The sequence below is a fragment of the Neltuma alba genome, unplaced genomic scaffold, assembly GCF_004799145.2.
Source record: "Neltuma alba isolate B1F8T4 unplaced genomic scaffold, ASM479914v2 tig00001827_pilon, whole genome shotgun sequence".
Taxonomy (NCBI): Eukaryota; Viridiplantae; Streptophyta; class Magnoliopsida; order Fabales; family Fabaceae; genus Neltuma; species Neltuma alba.
In genome coordinates, this window is record NW_021632634.1 from 121,917 (window position 1) to 144,227 (window position 22,311).

Consider the following 22,311-nt stretch of genomic DNA (forward strand, 5'->3'; position numbering starts at 1 on the left):
CTCCTAGCTTTGTGTCTTTTGACAGGAAACGATTGTATGCAAGTATCTCTATTTTTCAAAAGGAAAAAGAAAAAGAGGAAGAAACATAGATAACAAAAAGTAAAGCCCTCGGTGAATCTTGATTTACATTTTTCTACTTTTTTTTTTGGGTTAAACCTATATGTTTAGATAGTGCTTATAGAAGTATTTATAGATTACCCATCAATGAGGTTCTCATATCTGTAGTGAGATTTAAACTCATAATTTTGTGAGTAATGAACTGATTTCTTATCAATTAGACTAACTTTTATTGGTTTTTTGCTTTTTATTTTATTCACTTGCAATATTTCACAAACACAGATATATTCTGGATTACGGACCAGTAAGTTTGATTTAAACAAAAAAAAACCAATTTAAAATCTGCAATGGATATACTTTGTTTGAAATCTGCCGATCCACCAAATTAGACCCTAGGTATTATACTGAGGACTGGGGCCCAATATTTGATAATCTGGGTCACGGCCCTAACTAAAATCCATAAAAGTGAACTCGTCTTTTTTTGGTTTTTTCTTCTTCTTTGGTTTAAAGATTTATTGGACACTAAACGTAGACATGTTTCTTAGGGGCATTTGAATCTTGTTGTAAAGGATCTGTCTCTTCTGTTAAGCCCAACCTTACTGTTTATTACAATAAAAGTAAGGTTTTATTCTAATTTGTTTGTTTCTCTCTTACGGAACATTGGGAAAAATCTCTTATTGAGAATTTTATCCATGAGAAGAGTCTTAATTAGAGTAATGATATATAAAAATTTATTAAGTTCTTTTTTAAAATAAAATTTTTAATAGGGACTTTTTCCCAACCTTTTTTTTTTCTTATTCTGGTTAAACTTTTGTCTTGAACCATCGTGTATTTATATTTTGAATTCCTCTAACAATTGCATGCATTTCATTTAATGATACCATTGAAACAATTTATGTGATGAAAAGCTCACAGTCATATATAAATGTCTAATTTTTTTTTTTAAAAGTCTTATGAGGCATCTTTCATGATAAAAGTTTAAAGGCAAATATTATTTCATTCTCATATCTTTTCTATTAAATTAACATGTTACGATGATGCACATCATTAAGCAAAAAAGATGGTAGATGACCTTTTTTCCTTCACAGTTTGCTTAGTGTAATACTACCTCTTGTTCTAATTATAAAACTTTATTTATAATGTAAAAAAAAGTCATATAATAAGAACCTCCGTAGTATATATTATTCTACAATTTTTGATAAAATGTGTAAAATATTTGATAATTTTTCCCAAATAATATAGAATAACTCCCAAGGAGTCTTTTCTTTTCATTTGAATCCTTGGACTTTAAAGATGGGGAAAACTATATATATTCCGATTGGGGCAGGAGAAACTAGACAGTAAACTGACTCAAACCTAATCATATTGGGCTAGCTAAAGCATAAAAGAGTATAAGTTAGTGGTTTCACCCAACAGAAAACCATAAAGAAAAGAGATGAAGAAAAAAGTTACATTGAAAAATGGAAAGCTAATATAACGCACCAAGACATTGTTGAATATGCATTTCTCCTAGAAAAACTTGAACCAATTAGTTTTACAAAAAAGTATATGCATGTGAATTATTGACTTCAAATTTGTGCCTTCATCATTATGAATGATAATTGATATCTATGCATCCACATAAACTCTCACAACATCAGCTATGGGAGCTCGACATATTGGACACTTGCCGCTGTTCCATTGCAACTCATTTGCACACTTCATACACGTACACATGTGCCCACATCTGCAAATCAAATCACCATCACATTCAACTTCATTCACATCATTATACATATTGAATTCTATATTATAAGGCAGATATTATATAGACACACACACACACACACACACACGTACCTGTATAAAAGTGAGTCGACTTTCTTCTCATAGCAGATACAACAATTGCCTTTCTTTGGTGGCTTCTGATCATTGCTCTTCCTCTTCTTCTTCTTTTCTCTAAGTGCTGTCATGTTCATTATTATTTCATTAGGTTCATATATACTGCTGACATAATATAGTTCATATATGTAAAAGAATATATACAGATATGTATGTATATTTGCGCGAACCTGTGTTAACATCGCGTTTCATTGATTTTTGTAGCATCATCTGCATATCTATGCAGGTCTTTAGTGATTTTCTAATCTCAGCCATTTCTCTGTATAGTTGCTCCATTTGCCCTCTCATATCACATATCAGATCCATTTCCTAACAATGCCATAGATAGTAATCTTAGATATTACTTATCTCCTTCGTTTTTAGCGAAGTATGTACTGTAGTGAGATGATAAGCTAAAATGATACGAGGACTCACCACTGAATGAGGATTAATGCACTGGCGAGTAGGAGATTGAGAAGGCTGTGTTGAAGATGATGTAGTAGACTCATCAACTCTGTCTTCAGAATCATCACTGGCAGCTTCGTTGTCTCTATAGCTCCATGATGACATATTTGGAGAAGAGGAAATAAGATTATTTGTTGACGATGATGATTGACTGCCATCATCACTGGTTTCATTATAACCTCCATTGTTATTACTCAACATCTCTTCTTCTTCCTCCTCCTCCTCCTCCTCCTCCTTTTGTACCTCTTCTTGTTTTTCAGCTTCTTCTAGGTTATGACCACGGCGCTGTATATGTTGTTCCGAAAATGACACTAGTTGGCCCATTCTTCCTCCATTGTCTTCATCATCTTCTTGGCTACTGATAAAATGTGTTTGTGAACCTATGTGGTATTCCATCAATTTGTCCATTCTCTCTCTGAAGTCACTTGAAAGGAAAGTTGAAACTGTTCTTCTGAACACAAATTCATATTTACTCAAAATCAATATAATATGCTCAATTTACAATGTAAGTATCTTCACTACTGTGATAATATTTTAAATCACCAAAAAAGGAAAAGTTTCATACGTACCGTTCAAGAAGTTGACGTATCTCTCTTTTATCAGAAGAAGCAGTGTCAAGCATCTCCTTGTACCAGGCTTGCCTACGATCTTCCCAGTAGCTTCTGGGGCGAGCAATAGGACTGATCCAATCATAATAATGTTCGTCGTCATCATTACGGTCATCATCATCAACATCATCATAATCTTCCCCTTCATCACTTGCATGTTCATCTTGATCTTCAGTATTCGTTATTGTTCCATTATCCACATAATTGATTTCGGTTTCAGCACTATGATCCTGCTTTACCTCTGCCAGCTCTGCTTCTTCTTTTGTCTCATGATTTGCATCTGATTCAACCATATAGCAAGTTCTTGTCTCGCCAACTTCATGTGATGCAATATTGTTCTGAGCCTCCAAGCATACTGTTTCTGAACTTGCACTGACTTCTTCTTCTTCTGGTTTATGAGCACATGCTTCTGTGTGATCATATGCATCGTCATCATTGTCATTTTGGCAGCCATTTGTCATGTTGACCTCCGGGTCTGACCCGATCGGGTTCGACCTGTGCTCGCCAATGGGGTTATGAACAGGAATAGGGCTTTCGGGTTGATTAAGGTGGGTATTTCTTGAATTATCTATTTCTGGCTGAGTTGTACTTCCTTGTTTTACTTCTACATTAAATCTTTCCCTGCATTTTATTGGTACATTTTTAACAATTATGCCAAATATGACACAGAATGATGATTAATATATATGTGTGTGTGTGTGTCTTGTTTTGACATTAAGAAGCGGCGAAAAAATAAGATTTCTGTGTCAAATAATTATCATACCTTAGGTGCATAATTGTGGACCCTTTTGGTTGTCTCTTCTTTTCATATGTTGTTGATTCATGGTGTCGTTTTAATAATCTAAGCCGCAAGAGTGACTGCAAAGAATTAATGCAATTTTCTATAAGCAAACAAATGAATAATGAGGAGATAATTTATACAAGTAGATATATAATAGAGAAATGACTAGCTTTTGAATACTTATTTGTCTTGTCTTCTTATTTATATAGCAAATTACAACTTCATGTTCTATGTAAAACCCTAGTTATGGACAAGTGTAGGACAAGATAAAATTAGAAAAAATTACTTTAAAAATATTAAACTTTTAAGAAATGGATCTATATATAGGAGTAAGTGATAGCTTCCCTCCTCCTTATGTTACTTCCCTAGTTTTGTTAATGAGTTCAAGATGAAGACAAAAATACCAAACAATCAAAATGAGATATTAATAAAACTATGAAAAAAAATTGCTAGCAGCACCTCACATTCCCATCTTAAGATCCCTTTAACTATTGATAAAAAAGAAACAAGCATATTATAACTTCTCTGCAATAAAGATTAAGCAATTAATTATCAACAAGTTGTAACTACACACACACACACACACACACATCATCACAAGTCATGAACTCATTCCTGTCTAGTTACTCTACCTGAATACGACCTCGACCTCTTTGTGAAAAGTTGGAAACAGGTGCAAGCTGAGCCAAATTATTGAGCTCTCCATGTCTGTCACGTTCCATCTGCATAAGCAAATCTGTGAGTGCTCGACGGCCTCGGAAGCGAGGCGAACTCGCCACATGATGAAGCACCACGCTTGTGTGTTGTCCTTGTTGATCTCTACTTGATGACAAACATGACGATCCCATCATCATCATATTATTATTATTATTTGAATTAGAATTATTATTACTTTGTTGATCTTGCCCATATTTATTCTCCTTCAATCTCTTGATGATATCTGCCACTTTTGGGGTTGAACATGATGATGCAGCTTCGTTTGTATCAGTACTTGTTGGTCCTACCCAATCTGAGTACAATGATGATGATGATGATTCATCCATGAGTTCTCCAACATCTGATGACCCAAGCGATGATGTCCTGCTTGTTGTATTGCACTTTAGTGGTTGGTGGTTCAGGTTATTCAACCTCTTTTCCCATATTTGAACAAGAGACGAAGCTCCACGATTATTCAATGTTGTTTCTGATAATGACGATAATGACGAAGCTGAAGAAGAATTACCCAGATTCTCCAAAAGTTCAGCTTCTGTCTCAATTGTTGATACCATTTCTTTAGCTTTTCTTGCAGCCCATCGATCCAGAATTTGTGATTGCCTATTAGGGTCGTTGTTGTTGTTCTCATTCGACGAGGATAAGGATTCATCTTCTTTTTCCTTCTTCGTCAATCCTACGTTGCTGTTCTTAGCATCATTATTCACGTTGCTGTTATTCATGTTCTTAACAACGTCAATTCGTGCTGCTACATGATGATCTCCGACCACAAAGCTGCTTCTGTCATTATCGTTCTGGTGGAAAGTTGTTCCTTGTGATGAAGAAACTCGAGAAGTACTTTCCCTGCATCTCTCACGATGATGATTATATTTTCTCAGAACACAACCAAAAGGCGATGTTAGAGCAATTTCAACCTGGGACGACGCCATTAATGAAGGAATATCTTCTCTTCTCTTCTCTGCTATATATTACTGCAAATCAAAATGGCGGGATTGGCTGGGCAGAGGAACAAACCAAAATCATGGTGAGATTGAAAACATGCGGCGATGAAGCCAACCTCACAAAAGGCATAACCAAAGACGCATGTGTCTTAAATTTCTGAAACTAGAGGAGGAGATGGAGAGTACATAGATCGTCGATCATTGAACAAAAATAGAGGACAGACATTATTAATTAAGGATGTCCCAGTCGTCAATGTTATATCATTACCTCATTTTTGGTTTCTCTCACTGCCTATATTTAGAACTCTTTGTGCCTTCAAGATATATGTGATTTAATTAATTAAACAGAGAAAAAGGTTTTTTCGCGTCGCTATAATTAGAAGGGACGCTTTGTTTCATTGGAGTATGGCATGCAGAGACGAAGAGGGAAAGAAGCGATAGGTTTTTAGATAACTGCATACAAATATCTCAATCACCCAACGTCCCAACAATAATATGAGAGAATAAGGATTTTGTTACACACAAGATGACTTGCATTTTGGGTTCAGGTTCTTTTGTTTAGGAATGTTGTTTTTCCTGCCAAAAAAAAAAAACTTACAATTAAAACTTCTAATAGGGATTTGCGTTTTTTTTCGTGTGTTACCAACTACTTTAGGTTTAAGTGGGTACCTTAGACCTCAAATATAAACAAGTGTTCTTTTCAATTAAGTATAATATACTCCTCCGGCTAAGTTAATTCTAGTCCTAAATATAAGACATATTTCTCATTTTTATCAATTTTTTCTAAATCACCTTTATGAATACTTTCTCAACCATAATCAAAGAAATGAGAGAGGAAGAATATTAAGAAAGATGATTATGATATTTTAAAAAAAACATGTCATATTTCTTATAATTAACTAACTTATCTAACTTCTTTAATATAATCAAATCAGTTAAAAAAGCCTTATATTAAGAACGGGAGGAGTAACTCATTTATGAGACCCCCGCGGGCCTGTTCAATCTATAACAAAATGTGTTTAGTTGATTATTTAAAATAAAATTGTTATGGAAAAAAAGAAATAATATATTAAGAATTAATGTAATAAAAAGTAAAATAATATGGTCTATTCATTCTACTTTTATCTAATGTGATAGATTTATGTATGTTTCACAGAGCAAAAGAATTTATTTTTTACAGAATGTGTAGATAATACTTGGATAAATTTTGATCAACGTGGTATAATATTGGAAAACTGAATAATCGATAGAGGGTTTGGTGGCTATCTTTTAGAGTTAGGGCTAAGAGAGGGACAATTATGGATGTATATATTTAGATTTTTTCTCAATAACAGTATTCAAGAAAAATTATATTAAGTTATATGTTATGAATATAATAATATCTTTGTGGATGTCTATATATCTCCCATTATCTCCTATAATCTCTAATATCTCCTATTATCTCTGTATCCCACAATTATATCATATTATTATGTAATCTGTAGATTCTATCAAAGGTATAAAGCTGTGCCTATAAATAGAGGCCATGTATAATGTATTGAGTACACTTGAATAAAATAAGAAATACATATATATTTTATATATATTTGATTATTGTTATCTTATTAAATGGCTAGAAGCCATTTCATTTGAATTTTTTATTTTTTGACCAGAAGTGTTATATATTTAATTTTTCTTTATCTTATTAAATGATTAGTTGCTATATAACTTTGATTTTATATCTTATGGCCAGAAGCCATATATATTTGAATTTTTTTATCTCATTAAAAAGCTAGAAGCCGTATAATTTGTATTTTTTATTTTATGGCCAGAAGTCATATATATTTAATTTATCTTTATTTATATACATCATGTTAAATTTCCTATTTTATAGCCAGAAGTCATATATATTTATATATAATTTTTCTATATCTTCTTAAATGACTCGCATCCATATAACTTTGATGTTCTATCTTATAACTAGAAGTCATAAAGATTTAATTTTTTTATTTTATTAATTGGCTAAAAGCCATATAACATCAAATTTTTATCTTATGGTTAGAAACCATATATCTTTAATTTTTTTATTTTGAAATTAAATAGCTAGATGCCATATATCTTTATTTTCTTTATTAAATGGCTTGAAGTCATATAGTTTTGATTATGAGAAGGATCATTATATGGTTTGTTTATAAAAGAAAAATTATGACAATTAGAATTATAAATAATGTAGCCTAGAAAACTAATGACTATATAGTAAAGGATGTATTAGTAAAAGAGTTTACATTTTTCTCTTTATTTCATGTTACATTTAATTAATTTAAAATTTAAGTTTTATTCTTATCTTATTCTCATATATTCTTCACATTCAATTTGATATTTATCAATATTATAATTTTCTATTACTAAATGGCCATTAACCATTACACTTATGTTATTGAATGACATGAAAATAATAACTTATGATGTTTTTAAAGCCCCGAAGACTTATAGTTCAAATATTAAGGGACACAGATGATTTTTAAAATATATATTTACTATATAGAGTCTTGAAGACTACTAACTTATAAATAGCTCTGAAGGCTTATGATTTAAATCTTCATAACTATATAGTTTGATTTTAGTCTTTGTAGATCTTCTCAAATTTTTGTTGGATTTATAATTTTATGAATAAGTTTTGAAGCATTACATAATATACACAAAGAAGTGAAGTTTTTGAATAACGAATATCCATAAAATTTTATGTTTTGAAAAAAAAATGTATTTCATACTTTGAAAAAGCATAACTAGAAGTAAAGTATATCATATAGTGAAAAATTAATATATGTTAGTTCCTAAACAACTATATATGTTATAATATTTGTTTATCAAAGGGTTTTAAGGTGATAGCGCAATTGGATTGAAATTTATTATTATATCTGAATTAGGAAGCATTTAGATTTTCAAGTTAAATATATATTATTAGCTTACTATATTCACTCTATTTGAAATATAGAAATAAGAGAAATATATTTATATGACTCACACTTAAGGGGGAGATTGTTGAAATACAAGTGTGAATTATGTTGGATGAAATTTGTTATTATTAATATTAATATCATTGTTTATATCTTATATTCTGTTTGAAAAAGGCTCCAGAAGAGTCAATAGCGCTCAACCTTCCATGAGTGCACAGGTTTTTACCATTAGGTAAAAGATGAAAAATAACGCTCTAGAAGAGTTATATAATGATTCATTATCCTGAAGATAAAATCTATAATTGATAGCATGTTCCTTATGAAATATTAATGTGAAAAATGAATAATATAACATGGTAACAATAAGTTTACTAATAATTGAGAATAATTTTATAATAAACAAGAAGTTTATACATTTATAGTTTGGCATGACCGGTCAGATCATTCCAGATCATAATGATGCAAAATATCATGAAAAATGTGCATTGTCATTTATTAAAGAACTAGAAGATTCTTTAAAAATGATATATAATTCAAGAATTTTTATGTGTTGTTTGTTCTCAAAAGAACTAAATAAGAGAACATTGCTAGCTATGCTCAAAATCAGATCCGTGCAGATTTATAATATATCAACTTTATATATGGGCCCATTTAGATATCATGTGGACTAAAGTAACATTGTATAAATGAAAGATGCATTTATAAAATGGTCACAGGTATTTATGATCAACTTGCAACCTGAAGTTTGCAAATATGTTTAGAGAATTACATGGAGTACATAAGTTCTTGATTATGCAATCAATATGATTCTTGTTGAGATTGCTAGTGATTGTTCCTCACGTTGCTAATGATTATATGCTTAGTAATAGCCTCCATAAGTAGTTATATCAGAGTTTATGAGAACAAAATTCCCATTTGAGTGTTGGGATGATTGATTTTCTATACTTTTGCACATAAATGCATCAAGCCAATAATGTATTATGAATTCTCCCATTATAATTGACTTTTGGTCAGGATCCAGACATTTTTCATCTTAGAACATGTAATATCTATTATTTCACTATAATAATGCACATAGATGGATATTAAAAGTAAGTTGGGATCACTGTTGGATAAGAATCTCCTTATTCTTGTTTGTCTCTAAATGAAGTAAAATAATGTTTCTAAAGGAGATTTATGGATTTGAGAGACCTACATTACATGTTCCCAATATGAGGGGGAGAAAATGTATAGCTGGAAAAGAAAACACATAGAATGCATTTTCACTATCAAATGTAGATCCTCAAATATAGTAGTATGAACTAGAAGTTCATAAAGTATTGCATTCGTAAAACATTACTAATATCTGCCAGATGCAATTACTGACCCATGTGAGAATTCTTAATTCTTATATTCTGGCTAAAAATGCTCCCATTCTTAAAGACATGCTAAAAGCATGATATTATGATCGGTTCCAAAAGAAAAAAAAAAGGAGCAAATGATCATCATGATCATACTAAGGAGGCATGAATTGCAAAAGAGGTTAATACATAACTCTTTGACCCCTGAAGAAGTTTAAGTGTCTGAAAGCAATAAAGAGATCTCAACATATTATGTCATAAAAGAAAATGGGACTGATAAAGGAATAAAATTGTCGACAACAATTTGATTGATGATATCATATGATCAAATGAGGATCTTATATATAAATATGTTATGAAATATTGACAGAAAAATGATTGGCCAATAGAAAAGAAAAGACGCAACATTATAACAGGAGATTTGTGTATTTCTAACCCAAGTACCTGAAGTGTAATGGGCATTTGTACAAGAAAAGAGAAATACAATCTTGTGGTGAATTAAAATTTTTATGTATCTTATCAATTTGGCAGTTTGATAATATATAAAAGTATCTCTTATGCGTCTAGAAAATACAGTGACTCACTATGTAATAAAATTATATGTGAATCCTAGAAGGATTCAAATCCTTATATAAATATAAACGATCCAATATATGAATAGATATGGATCATAAAGTATTACGTCATAAAAGAAAATGAGACTGATAAAGGAATAAAATTGTCGACAACAATTTGATTGATGATATCATATGATCAAATGAGGATCTTATATATAAATATGTTATGAAATATTGACAGAAAAATGATTGGCCAATAGAAAAGAAAAGACGCAACATTATAACAGGAGATTTGTGTATTTCTAACCCAAGTACCTGAAGTGTAATGGGCATTTGTACAAGAAAAGAGAAATACAATCTTGTGGTGAATTAAAATTTTTATGTATCTTATTAATCTGGCAGTTTGATAATATATAAAAATATCTCTTATACGTCTAGAAAATACAGTGACTCACTATGTAGTAAAATTATATGTGAATCCTAGAAGGATTCAAATCCTTATATAAATATAAACGATCCAATATATGAATAGATATGGATCATAATGTATGAAAATCCTTGAAGGATTTAAGTTTCTAGAAGCATACAATTATGTTCTCAAGGACACTATTCAAGTAAGTCTCTATATGAGACATATGTGGTTAATATTGACTGAAGGAATGATGTAAACATATTCCAACTTGTTTGTTTGTGAAAAGATTCAAAATGAGTTTATTATCAGCATTATTTATGATGATAGTATCAAAACTCCTGATGAGTTTTCAAAAGTTGCGAATTACTTAAAGAAAAAGTTTGAAATGAAAGCTTTCGGAAGAATACATATGGATAAGTTACATCCATTATGTGGATAAGCAACATCCATTATATGTTTCGGTAGTTGCAAGATCTTTAGATATGGACTAAAGATCAATTTAGACCTCTAGAAGGTAATGAATAAACACTTGGTCCAGAAGTACCATATTTCACTGAAGCATTTATATATCCATCTAGCTATACAGAATTTGAGCTATCATTTGCTGATTAGCATGATATAGTTCTTTATCAACAAGAAGATGTTGGAATGAAGTTAAAAATATTCTTCATTACTTTAAAGATACCGTGGAGGTAATATTATTTTATCTGAAAGTATCCAAAACTAAGCTTAATGGCTATATAGATAAAGTATTCTTGTTTGATCCTCATGTCAAGAGATCATAGTATGATCCATGTGTGGATAAGCCATAAAAGGACTATTCGTCTCATGATTTTCAGAAGATCATGAAATTCATATTTTACGTTTTTATCTCATTACAATATTTGGAAGGGTTGTTCGTTATATTAGACTTTGTAGGCTCGAAGATGTCAACTGATATTGCCAAAAGGGGAAATTGATACATGCTGTACTCTTTTTTTTCTTATCTATGGTTTTGTCCCACTGGGTTTTCCTAGCAAGGTTTTTAATGAGGCAGCATTGCATAGTGTATCAATAAATGATGCATTCTTTTTCTTTCGCTAGGTTTTTGTCTCACAGGGTTTTTCTTAGTTGAAGCTTTTTAACGAGGCACATTCATATATATTAGACGTCCAAGGGGGAGTGTTATGAATATAATAATATCTTTGTGGATGTCCATATATCTCCTATTATCTCCTACATCTCCTATAATTTCTAATATCTCATATTATTTCTGTATCCCACAATTATCTCATATTATTATGTAATCTGTAGATTTTATCAAAGGTGTAAAGTTGTACCTATAAATAGAGGCCATGTATAATGTATTGAGCACATTTGAATAGAATAAGAAATACTCTCTCTTCTTGATCCTCTCTTCCTCTATATAATTATTCTCTCTATTTCTTCTTTATTTGTAACATTATCAAAATAAATATAATTTTAGTTGATTTTTTTGAGTGTAGTAGTTGAAGGCTTAAATAAAATAATATTGACAATCACTTTGAAATCTAGTAACATAAAAATTCTTTTTATAAATAAAAAAGTCACAAGTTCAGTTTTACTTATAATTTTAATTTAGTACTACCTCCGATCCTTAATATAAGACCTTGTTTGATTTTTATTTTGGTTCTAAATATAAGACCACAATCCACTTTGTCTATCATATTTATGTTTTTTTCCCAAGATAGTCCTTCTAATAATAATAATTCTAAGTAATACACTTAATTAGTAAGGATATTTTAGGAAAGACAACACCTATTTATTATAAATAACTAACTTAACTTCTTTTCTTAATCTCTTCAAATTAGTCAACTAACTCTTATAATTAAAACCGGAGGTAGTATCTTCTAGCCAAAATAGAAAAAAAGAAAAAAAAATTTAAGTGAGTACCTGTCCCTATAATTTTAAAAAAATAAGGTTGAATTGAAGTTTTATAATAATAAAATGGAATGTGGAATTATATATAATAGGCCAAAACAAAAGAGTATATAATCGTTATAATAGCCATGGGAAAGTTTCCTGAAAATGAACAAAGTTTCCTTTGCTTGATTTTGAGTCATAGTAAAAGTCGATTAAATTTTTTTTGGCCAGAATAAAAAATTATTTTGATAATTAAAAATGAATTTGAAAAATTGATGATGGATAATAAAAATTTAAGGAGTTAAAATGAAATTTGTAAGAATAAAAATAAAATGAAACATTTGGTGAAGGCCATGAAAAAGGGAACCCGAAATTAAATTAGGAATAGGAACAACCAAACGAGCGAGTGGGCGTGAGACGGAAGTCATGGCATTGGGTGCGACGGCGATCGGAATGTTGCTGGGTTTGGGTACGCAGATGTACTCCAACGCCCTCCGTAAGCTCCCTTACATGCGACGTAAGTCTCCAGTTTCCGCCCCGATTTCTTTTTGATTCTCCGGAATACTGTTTCTTTCTCTCATTCTCTCTTCCTTACTATAGATCCGTGGGAGCATGTCTTGGGAATGGGGTTGGGTGCTGTTTTTGTTAATCAGCTTGTGAAATGGGATGCTCAACTCCAACAAGACCTCGACAAGATGCTCGAGAAGGCCAAAGCCGCAAACGAGCGCCGTTATGTTGGTTAGCTTCCTCCTTCTATTGGACCCTTTTGCCTTGTCGCTCTGCATTTGATCTTATTGCATCAAGTTTGGTTCCTTGTTTCTTGAATTTTCTTCCTTTCTGATTTTTTCCCCTCTCTTGCTTTCTGATTAGTGCATCTTTTTTGTGCCTTTAATTTGTGGGGGTTATACTTGTTATATTGGATTTGGGGCAGGAGGCACTGATGCTCTGGATAGTCTAACCGTTCTTTTTTCTTAGATGGTTGTGTTCTCTGTCTTCGGCTGAGAGGGTGAAGTTATATTTGCAATGACCATGAGATGTGTAGTTTTGCTGTTTCGGTTGCTCCTAAATTTCTTTAATGGTTGAAAATCTTAGATGAGAAGAGGATGACATAATGAGAAATAATCTAAAGGCTGAATTATTCCATCATTTATGTAGTTATAATCCACTTGTATATCATCCCAGTAAGATGGTATTTTACTTGAATTACTCTTTAATGTAAGAAAAAGTCGAGGAATTTGATTCTTCTAAGTGCATTAGTGGATTGGATGCTGAGATATTAAGGTGTGCTTTCACATACGTGACAGATTGACTCAGTAAAATCAAGCTAGTGATTTAAATGCGGCGATGCTTCTGTGAAATTTCTGTACGAGAGTTGTCAATTATTATTGGCCAGGCTCAGTAAATCTGCAGACTAGTGTTTCTGCAAGTGATTTATTTAAGGAGAAATTTCATTCTTTTCACACTTTTGTAACTGTATCTGAATACTTCTTGCATGTTTAGATGCATTCTCTAGTTGCTATTGTTTTATCAGTGATACAAGGGGTTGTGGTAATATTTTAGTTAAGTTCCATCAGATCAAATATATACCCTTATACTTGTTGATTGAAAGCACTTAAATCCTGTGAAAAGAAATAAGGAAAGTGAGTTTGAAGTTCTTCGTCCTCCTCACAACATATATTAATCATTAAAAATTTTGAAACCATTGAAGTCTTGACTGTTTTTAGTGCTTTGTTTTTGAATTTTGATGCTTGTCAAATATATTCCTTAATATTTTGGTTCTTTCTGTTTCATGTTATATTTTTCAAGCTTTCTTGTGGGGCTTGACTACCATTTTCTGCCCCCTTTTGACATTACAATAGGCATTTCTCGATGAAAGAATTGAAGGAAAAAAAAGAAAAAGAAAAAAAAAAGTGGTGCAATGCCAGTTTGGGAGTCCCTGACTTTCGTGATCTTTTCGGTGCTCAAACTTTGAATTGCTGGGTGACCAATTCTTGCAATTTCTTAACTTGGAATCTGGTGATTTTTCAACTGGGACTCTTGTGGTTTCTCACTCTTCTACGAGGGAACAATTTGTTCTTGATAAGATAATTTGGAATTCTAGGACTCCCTCAGAGGTCAAATCTTGTATTTGGACAACAATAACAAAAGATCAAACCCTTGATATGTTGTAGGTTTGATTACCCAATCTGGTTGTTTCTTCTGATACATGTAGGTGAAGATTTAGCTAGAAAACTCCATTTATTCCTCCATTTTTTTAGCTGTTAGTTACGGGTGGAATCAACTTTGCTATTTTTTTTAAGTGACGACAGGATACATCCTAGTAATTGGAACTGTTCTTTGATTTATATGGTCCGGTAGCATCAAGCAACCCTAAAATTTGTGGCAATTTATGGTTACTGGGTTTCTTCAAGAGTACATCTTCACCCGCAATTGTGTTGAGATATGATTGTGTGTACAGCTTCCTTTTAGTGCACATGCTCTTTTATGAGGGCACCACTTTATCTTGGTGCAAATAGATTGCATGCACTCTAATAGGCCTTAGAAAGCTTCGAATATTGTGTTCTATTTTGAGCCTATCTCTTGTAATTTCTGATTGTAATATCTCATCTTTCAGCTAGATGTAAAATTTTCTAGTACTTTTGAAATGTTTATCCTTATTTGAACTTTGGTATGAATCTACTCTATTAGGAATACCTTACTGTGCTTCCCAGCTTCTGCAAATAATCTATGACAAAAAGGAATGCTAAATCTTGGTCTAATAAGAAGAGCGTAGTATAGTATTTCCTTTTTGAGAAAAATATACGCTGGTAATCAAGTATGTATAGTTCTGTCAACTGGTTAATAGCTCCCCTCCTTTATTTAATTGTTTCATTTATCTGTAATATAACATTGCAGAGGAAGAATAGCTCATACAAATTCTGTGTATTATTTCCTTGACGTAGTTTACGATGGATTACTAGTCATTTGAATCCTGAAGTTACCTATGAGCTATATTACTTCTATGATATGGTTGATTATTAGAAAACGGATAACCTGAATTACTATTCATTTGAATTCTGAAGTTACATATGAGCCATCATGTCTCCTTGTTATGTATTATCGATGTGGGTATGTTACATTGCAGATGATGATGATTAAGAGCATCTCTTCAAGGGCGGCATTACTTCTGTCATGAGAATCTTGTGGTAAATTGTCGTTATAATCAAATGCTTTGGTGTTTTTAGTGTGGTTGTATCGTACTTGTGAGGCTGTTATAACTTGCTGATGAACCAGTTTTGAGCACAAGGTCAGCGACTCATAATGTTCAATGGCTATCATTGTAGCTTCATTAATAATTTATAGATTCAGTCCACTTACTTTCTCAGATTCTCAATTGAGTTCTTTAATTTTAATATCAAATATGATATTCATAGTTAAGAAAAGGGATTTTTAATCATCTTTGTAAGTTATATATCTCTAGATATTTAAATTTTCAAGGGAATTGTAAAATATTTTATAAAAATCTAATCATCATTATAATAGATTAGATGGAATCAAAATGACTGACATGATCGGTTCAATATCTATGAAGAAAATTTATTGGATTCATAATTTTGAAATTAGACATTCTGTTACAGATTGAATAAAATCATATTGTCAATTGCTGTGAAGAGGAAAAAAACTCGTTAAAAAGATGTAAACTAATTCTCAACTTATAATTTCATAATAGAGGTACAATATGTAACAACATTTTTTGGCCTACCAATGGGTAACATTGTATTTATTAATTAAATATTATATATTTACTCTGGCCAAAAAAATTATATAAAAAATTTGCATGTGATGTGATGTTTGAGCGGTGGGGTGGTATGGGCAGCAACGCTTTGGAACTGAGGCAATTTTTCCGAATTTCAAGGCCAGCTTTGTGGAAGCATTGAGTTAGCTCTATTTTAGCGACTCTGAAACATGCAATCGTTGAATTTAACGTTATAATAATAATAATATTCATATAACAAAATAATAATCGGTGAGTTGGCCCGATGTTGTTGGATCACTTTTTGAATATTCTTTATTCTCAAATATTAACACATTAAATTTAATTTTAAAAAATAATAATGGTGTCAAAAAAATATCATTTGAAACTAAACATATTAGGGTCTCAAAACTGAAAAGAATAAACTGAAAACTAATGTAAAATTAGAAAATTTTATACATTGGCCGATAATTTAATCAAAATTTGTTGTGTTTCCTATAAAACGTAATTTTATTTTATTGGAGAACACCATAAATGCTTAAGAAAATGGAAAGTGCATTGTATCATTGTATAGAGTATAGAAATTCAAATGTTGAAATTACTCAATTCTTGGAAGGCTCACAATTAATTCAAAGGCACACAGCCAAACCTTTTGGCTTGAAGTTAGAAGTACTACTTCACAAGTCACAACAAACAAATATTGCTTTCGCCTACACAAAAGTCATCACTTGTGAATAATTAGCCCAGCAAAAAAAAAAAATGTCACTCGTGGCGATTCATATTCATCTTGTCAAAGTCAAGCACTCTGTTGCTGAACACATGAAGCAGAAGATCACAGACTTGGCGCGAAGACGGTCTCTCGTGCGGCGTCGTTTTGGTGCAGTGCAAGGCAACCTCAAGAACTTGGAATGCTGCAAACTGTTGTGCTGGCGCCAGAGTCTTCAGCTGAGGATCAATCAATTCCTCAGAATGCATCTCAATGTTCATTTCAACCCATCTCACCATATCCATATCTCCTCCAAATGCTTCATCCGTTGGCATCTTCCCACTCACCAGTTCCATCAACACTATCCCCATACTGTACACATCACTCTTCTCTGTTGCCTTCAGTGAGTATGCACACTCTGAAACCAACAAAATTCATCATGGGTGTGTTAAAAATTGAGACAAGTTTGTCTTTAGGATCAGAAAAATAAAAGAGTTTGGTTAGTACCTGGAGCAATGTAGCCGTAGGAGCCAGCAAACCAAGAATTAGATTCAGTGTTGGAGTTGTCAATGTTGAGTTCTTTTGCCAATCCAAAATCTCCCAAGTGAGCATCCATTTTGGAATCTAACAACACATTGCTGGATTTGATGTCTCTGTGGATGATCTTTGGGACACAGTCATGATGCAGGTACTCCACTCCTCTGGCTAATCCTACTGCAATTTTGAACCTAGCTTCCCAATCAAGGCATCGTCTGGTCTTTTCTGGTTTCCCATGCAACCAATCCCACACACTCCCATTCTCCATGAACTCATATATCAGCAGATTCCATCCTTCTCCTTTGCTCTTGTTGCTGCAATAACCCATCAGCTTCACTAGATGTCTGTGCCTGATCCTCCCCAGCGTCTTCACTTCTCTCACAAAGCTCTTGTTCTGCATAAAGTCATCTTTTCTTGAAATTCTCTTCACTGCCACTGTATCTCCTGATGGCAATTCTGCTCTGTAGATTGTCCCGGATCCTCCCGAACCAATTATGAACTCGTCGCTTAGATTTTCAGTGGCCTCCATGATGTCCTCCCACCTTATCTCTCGCTTTGCAGCTGTATTATACCGGAAGAGTGGTCTTCGTTGCCCTTGTGATGATGAAGAGGAGTAAATATAGTTCACTTGGCTGCCTTTTCTGAGAAATTCATGCTTGCTCTTCATGAACATTCTTACTGCAAGTATTGCTAGTGCAACTGCTGCTAATGTTGAAAGAGCCGAGATTATCACTGCTGATGTTTTACTCAGGCCTAACAGGTGATTGCCGGAGCCATCCGTATTGCAATGTTTAAGAGGGCTTCCACAAAGATGTGAATTACCTTCAAAAGCCTTAGGCGGCCAATGGGAAAATTGATCATCTAACTCACCTTCAAGGTTATTGTAGGAAAGATTAAGCTTTCCCAAGCTGCTCATTTCACCAACTTCAAGAGGGACTTGTCCTGTGAGTTGATTGTGAGAAAGATCAAGCTCTTCCAACTTTGCCAGTGTCCCGAGCATATGTGGGATTTCACCAGAGAGATTGTTGTAACTGAGGTCTAACATACTTTGGAGATTCTGCAGCATTCCAAGCTCACTTGGAATCTCACCATTAAAGCTGTTCCTGGACATTCTCAGCTCATAAAGCTTGCTTAACTTACCTATGGCCGGAGGGACTGGTCCGGAGAAGTTATTTTGCTCGACATTGAGGATGTTGAGGGATGTGAGATTACCTATGTCATCAGGAATACTTCCATTAAGAGAGTTGCTGTTCACGGAGAGAACTAGCAATTTAGTACATGTAAACAGCTCTGTTGGAAGAATCCCAGAAAACTTATTAAAGGAGAGCTTAAGCTCTCCCAACTGAGGCAAGCTTCCAAGCCAGGATGGAATTGGCCCAGACAGCATATTATTGTTCAGATCTATATGAGCTAGCTTCTTGCACAAGGAAATCTCTGCTGGTATTGATCCAGTGAGAGAATTTTCAGACAGGTCTAACAAAGAAAGCTCTTCAATTTTCCCCAATGTCCTTGGTATTTCACCAGAAAGGTTGTTCCTTCCTAATCTTAGCCTCTCAAGAGAAGGTGAATTTCCCAGCTGGGGTGGAATTTCACCATCAAATGCATTGTTAGTGACATCAAAAGAAAGAAAATTCCGGGAGCGACATAATGCTGATAAACTACCATTCAATCTGTTCTTTGAAATATTCACCCTTGTCAGATTCTTCAGATTTATCAGTTGGAGAGGGAGATTGCCCTCAAGTGAATTGTTATACAGCATGAGTTGCTCCAAATCATTCATTAATCCAAACGTTGAAGGAATCCCACCTGAGAGATAATTGTCTGCTAAATCAACAATAGTTAGCTTATGACAGTTACCCAAAGTGGCTGGAATCTCCCCCACAAGCTCGTTCTGTCTGAGATGAAGGAAATTCAAGTCTCTGAGCCTTCCAATAGTGATGGGAATTTCCCCAGAAAACTTGTTTCCGAAGAAATCAATCATCTGCAAGCTTGAACAATTACCAATCTCCATGGGAATCTCCCCTGATAATTGATTATCATATAGATACAGTATTTCCAACTTTCCCAGCATCCCAACCTCTCTTGGGAGAGCACCCTGTAAATTGTTGTGGAACAATGCAAGTGTCTGCATGTTACTGAGATTTCCTATGAAAGGAGAGATTGAGCCAACCAAGCTGTTGTTATTGAGTAACAAATCAGTTAACCCAGTCATTTGATAAAGTTCAACGGGTATTGATCCATTTAAGGAATTGTTTGACAAATCAAGTTGTTTCAGGGATTGGCACTGGATTAACTCACTGGGAATCTCTCCAGACAGTGCAGTATCCGACAACATCAAATGCTCCAAACTAGTCAAGTTGGAACATATGCTTCTTGGGATGGTCCCTGAGAGATGATTCCCAGACAGAACCATGTACTCTAGCTGACCCATGTTTCCAAGTTCTTCAGGAATCCCACCAACAAGCTTGTTGAGGGACAAGTCCAGATTTTGAAGATTACCCAGTTGAGCTAGAGACGATGGAATACGACCCTCGAGTTGGTTGCCCATGAGATTCAAATAAGTGAGCTGACTCAGATTCCCCAGTTCACTCGGAATCTCCCCTGTTATACTGTTGTTCGCGAGGTTGAGAAGCTGAAGATTCTCAAGGCCAACAAGTTCAGTCGGAAGAGTCCCATTGAGTCCGTTGTTTGCAGCAGTGAAAACAGTGAGATTCGAACAGTTTCCCAACTCGGGCGGAATCGGACCTGTGAGTTCATTCTCTTGTAAAATAAGATTCTCTAGCTGATTGAGTCGTCCGAGTTGCGATGGAATAGACCCAGTGAGACTACTAGAGGCCAGGCCAAGAGTCACGAGACTAACTAAATTGCCAAAAGACGAAGGAATGGGACCTGTCAATGGGTTGTCCCCGATCCTCATGACTTGGAGACTCGCGAGCGAGCCGAGCTCAGCTGGGATGTGACCAGTGAGTTGGTTAGAGAAGAGAAGCAGATACTCCAAAGAAGAGAGGTTCGACAGAGCAGGTGGGATGGGACCAGTAAGGCGGTTAGAAGAAAGATCAAGTTGGAGCAGGTCACGTAAGAGACCGAGTGAGGAAGAGATTGACCCAGTGAGTGACGAGTCAGAAAGATTAAGTCCCACCAACGTAGCCGAACGATCCATGGAGTTCAATCCACAAGTAACCCCTCTCCAGCTACAGTAATCAGTGTTGTTCTCAGACCAATCAGCCAAAACATTTTCTGGGTCTTCAATGAACGACTTCTTCACCTCCAAGAGCAACCTCAACGTGGAAGATGAATCACCATCTGAGTCTGACTTGCCATGACAGAGAAGAAGCAAAACAGAAGAGAACCATAAGAAGAAGAGTAACAGCATTCCAAGAGATGGAACGATCCTCGCTGGTACAGCCATTTGAGTGAAGTGATGAAGCTAGCTAGCTACAGAATCCAGAACACTCGCAGGAAGTTGACAAAAAGAGTGTTGAAATGCTAGTAACAGGGACAAGTGCTGAGGATAGCAAGTGTAGAATAATACGGGAGACGACGCGTCATGTGATTGTGAGGGTTAAAGTGAAGAAGAGTGAAACTGCATGGTGGTACTGGTGTGTGATTAGTGGGAATGAGGTGCATGGCGTGCGTTGGGGATGACGAAGGGGTTGGTATTTGGTGGGGAGAGAAATTAATGAAGGAAGAAAGGGTGGAAGGTGAGTGGGAAACGAGAGAGGTGTGTCAGAGAAGGGAAACGAAGGCGATTAATGAGACTTGCAGAGATAGAAGAAAGAGAAGGTGATACTGATGATATACGTAATCATATTCATACGTTAGTTGGGACTTGGGAGAGTCAAAATGGGGAAAGGAGTGTTAAGATTAAAGAGCATGGGAAATATAAGAAGAAGAAGAAGTCAAAGCAAGCAAATGAATGAAGATAGAGAGAGAGAGAGAGTGAAGAGAGAGAAGATATACAGTGGTTGGGCGACTCAGCAATGAAGAGTTGGTATGGGTGTACAGTGAGTAATTGTATTATTTCATTTTAGTGTCGTAGCTCAACACGAATGCGATCACCATAAATAAAGAGAGCAGTTCAGTTTCCCTCTTTGTTTCTTCTTTCTTCAATTTCCTATCCTAGTTTTACATACATTCTTCGTTCATGAGCACTATTTGCTATAGTACCATGGCTATACAATATGATAGATTTATATGTCAACAACAAAAAATTTCAAATTTAGAACAATTGTTTGTGTATGATTTAATTTCAATTAGAAAAATGTTCCATGCCATTGACATTAATCAGAGGTAAAATAATAAATTATCTACTTGATTTCTTTAATTTTTTATGAAATTAAGTTCAATAATCAACTTTTAAATGTTAAAGTGAGATGACCATATATACAATTCCCAAAACCTGTGTTTGATATTGCCCTCTGCCATAGTATTTTGTTAACATATCATATGGAACATTTGCAGCTGAACATTTAGTTGTTCCAAATGTTGTATTTTAATTCAATTATGGGGTAGCTAGTTTAAGATATTGAAAATATAATTTTAAAAAAATATATATTTTTAAATAGTTTTTTTACTTCATGATTTTATTAATATAGAAGTAGGGGCTAGTTGTACTTTGCAAGCCTTTCAAAGCTAATAGAGACCCCACAAAGCATATTCTTCTTCTTGTTTACCCCGGGGGGGGGGGGGGGACCAACAAAAGTCATATTCATTTGCATAAGGCAACTTAGAAGAACCATTGTCATCAACACAGGTTAACCAAAAGTAGCAGATTTAAAAAATAAAA

The 22,311-nt window shown here is 33.9% G+C and overlaps 3 protein-coding genes across 3 annotated transcripts; 1 reads left to right on the plus strand and 2 right to left on the minus strand.

Moving 5' to 3' along the window:
* Positions 1-1,665: 1,665 nt before the first annotated feature.
* Positions 1,666-5,411, minus strand: LOC114712343 (uncharacterized). The gene is made up of 8 exons (XM_028896865.1): positions 4,678-5,411; positions 4,404-4,590; positions 3,754-3,848; positions 2,952-3,611; positions 2,353-2,833; positions 2,119-2,247; positions 1,897-1,958; positions 1,666-1,783 (listed from the first exon to the last, which is right to left on the minus strand). Exons 1-8 carry the CDS (start codon positions 5,409-5,411, stop codon positions 1,666-1,668), a joined length of 2,466 nt encoding a protein of 821 aa, XP_028752698.1.
* Positions 5,412-12,938: 7,527 nt separating this feature from the next.
* Positions 12,939-15,935, plus strand: LOC114712455 (uncharacterized). The gene is made up of 3 exons (XM_028897002.1): positions 12,939-13,066; positions 13,150-13,287; positions 15,674-15,935. The coding sequence occupies exons 1-3, from the start codon at positions 12,976-12,978 to the stop codon at positions 15,685-15,687; spliced, it is 243 nt and encodes an 80-aa protein (XP_028752835.1). The 5' UTR covers positions 12,939-12,975; the 3' UTR covers positions 15,688-15,935.
* Positions 15,936-17,040: 1,105 nt separating this feature from the next.
* Positions 17,041-20,934, minus strand: LOC114712350 (LRR receptor-like serine/threonine-protein kinase GSO1). Its single transcript, XM_028896871.1, has 2 exons — positions 17,496-20,934; positions 17,041-17,406 (listed from the first exon to the last, which is right to left on the minus strand). The coding sequence occupies exons 1-2, from the start codon at positions 20,932-20,934 to the stop codon at positions 17,045-17,047; spliced, it is 3,801 nt and encodes a 1,266-aa protein (XP_028752704.1). The 3' UTR covers positions 17,041-17,044.
* Between the last annotated feature and the right edge of the window lie 1,377 nt (positions 20,935-22,311).

What these genes read in the sequence shown, in the direction of transcription:
- LOC114712455 (XM_028897002.1), top strand. Translation starts at nt 12,976, where the DNA reads ATGGCATTGGGTGCGACGGCGATCGGAATGTTGCTGGGTTTGGGTACG. An exon ending in TAAGCTCCCTTACATGCGAC is followed by an intron (nt 13,067 to 13,149) that starts GTAAGTCTCCAG and finishes TCCTTACTATAG; the next exon opens with ATCCGTGGGAGCATGTCTTG.
- LOC114712343 (XM_028896865.1), bottom strand. Translation starts at nt 5,411, where the DNA reads ATGGCGTCGTCCCAGGTTGAAATTGCTCTAACATCGCCTTTTGGTTGT. An exon ending in GAGGTCGAGGTCGTATTCAG is followed by an intron (nt 3,849 to 4,403) that starts GTAGAGTAACTA and finishes AATTCTTTGCAG; the next exon opens with TCACTCTTGCGGCTTAGATT. An exon ending in AAAAATCAATGAAACGCGAT is followed by an intron (nt 1,959 to 2,118) that starts GTTAACACAGGT and finishes AATGATCAGAAG; the next exon opens with CCACCAAAGAAAGGCAATTG.
- LOC114712350 (XM_028896871.1), bottom strand. Translation starts at nt 20,934, where the DNA reads ATGGCTGTACCAGCGAGGATCGTTCCATCTCTTGGAATGCTGTTACTC. An exon ending in CTACGGCTACATTGCTCCAG is followed by an intron (nt 17,407 to 17,495) that starts GTACTAACCAAA and finishes TGTTGGTTTCAG; the next exon opens with AGTGTGCATACTCACTGAAG.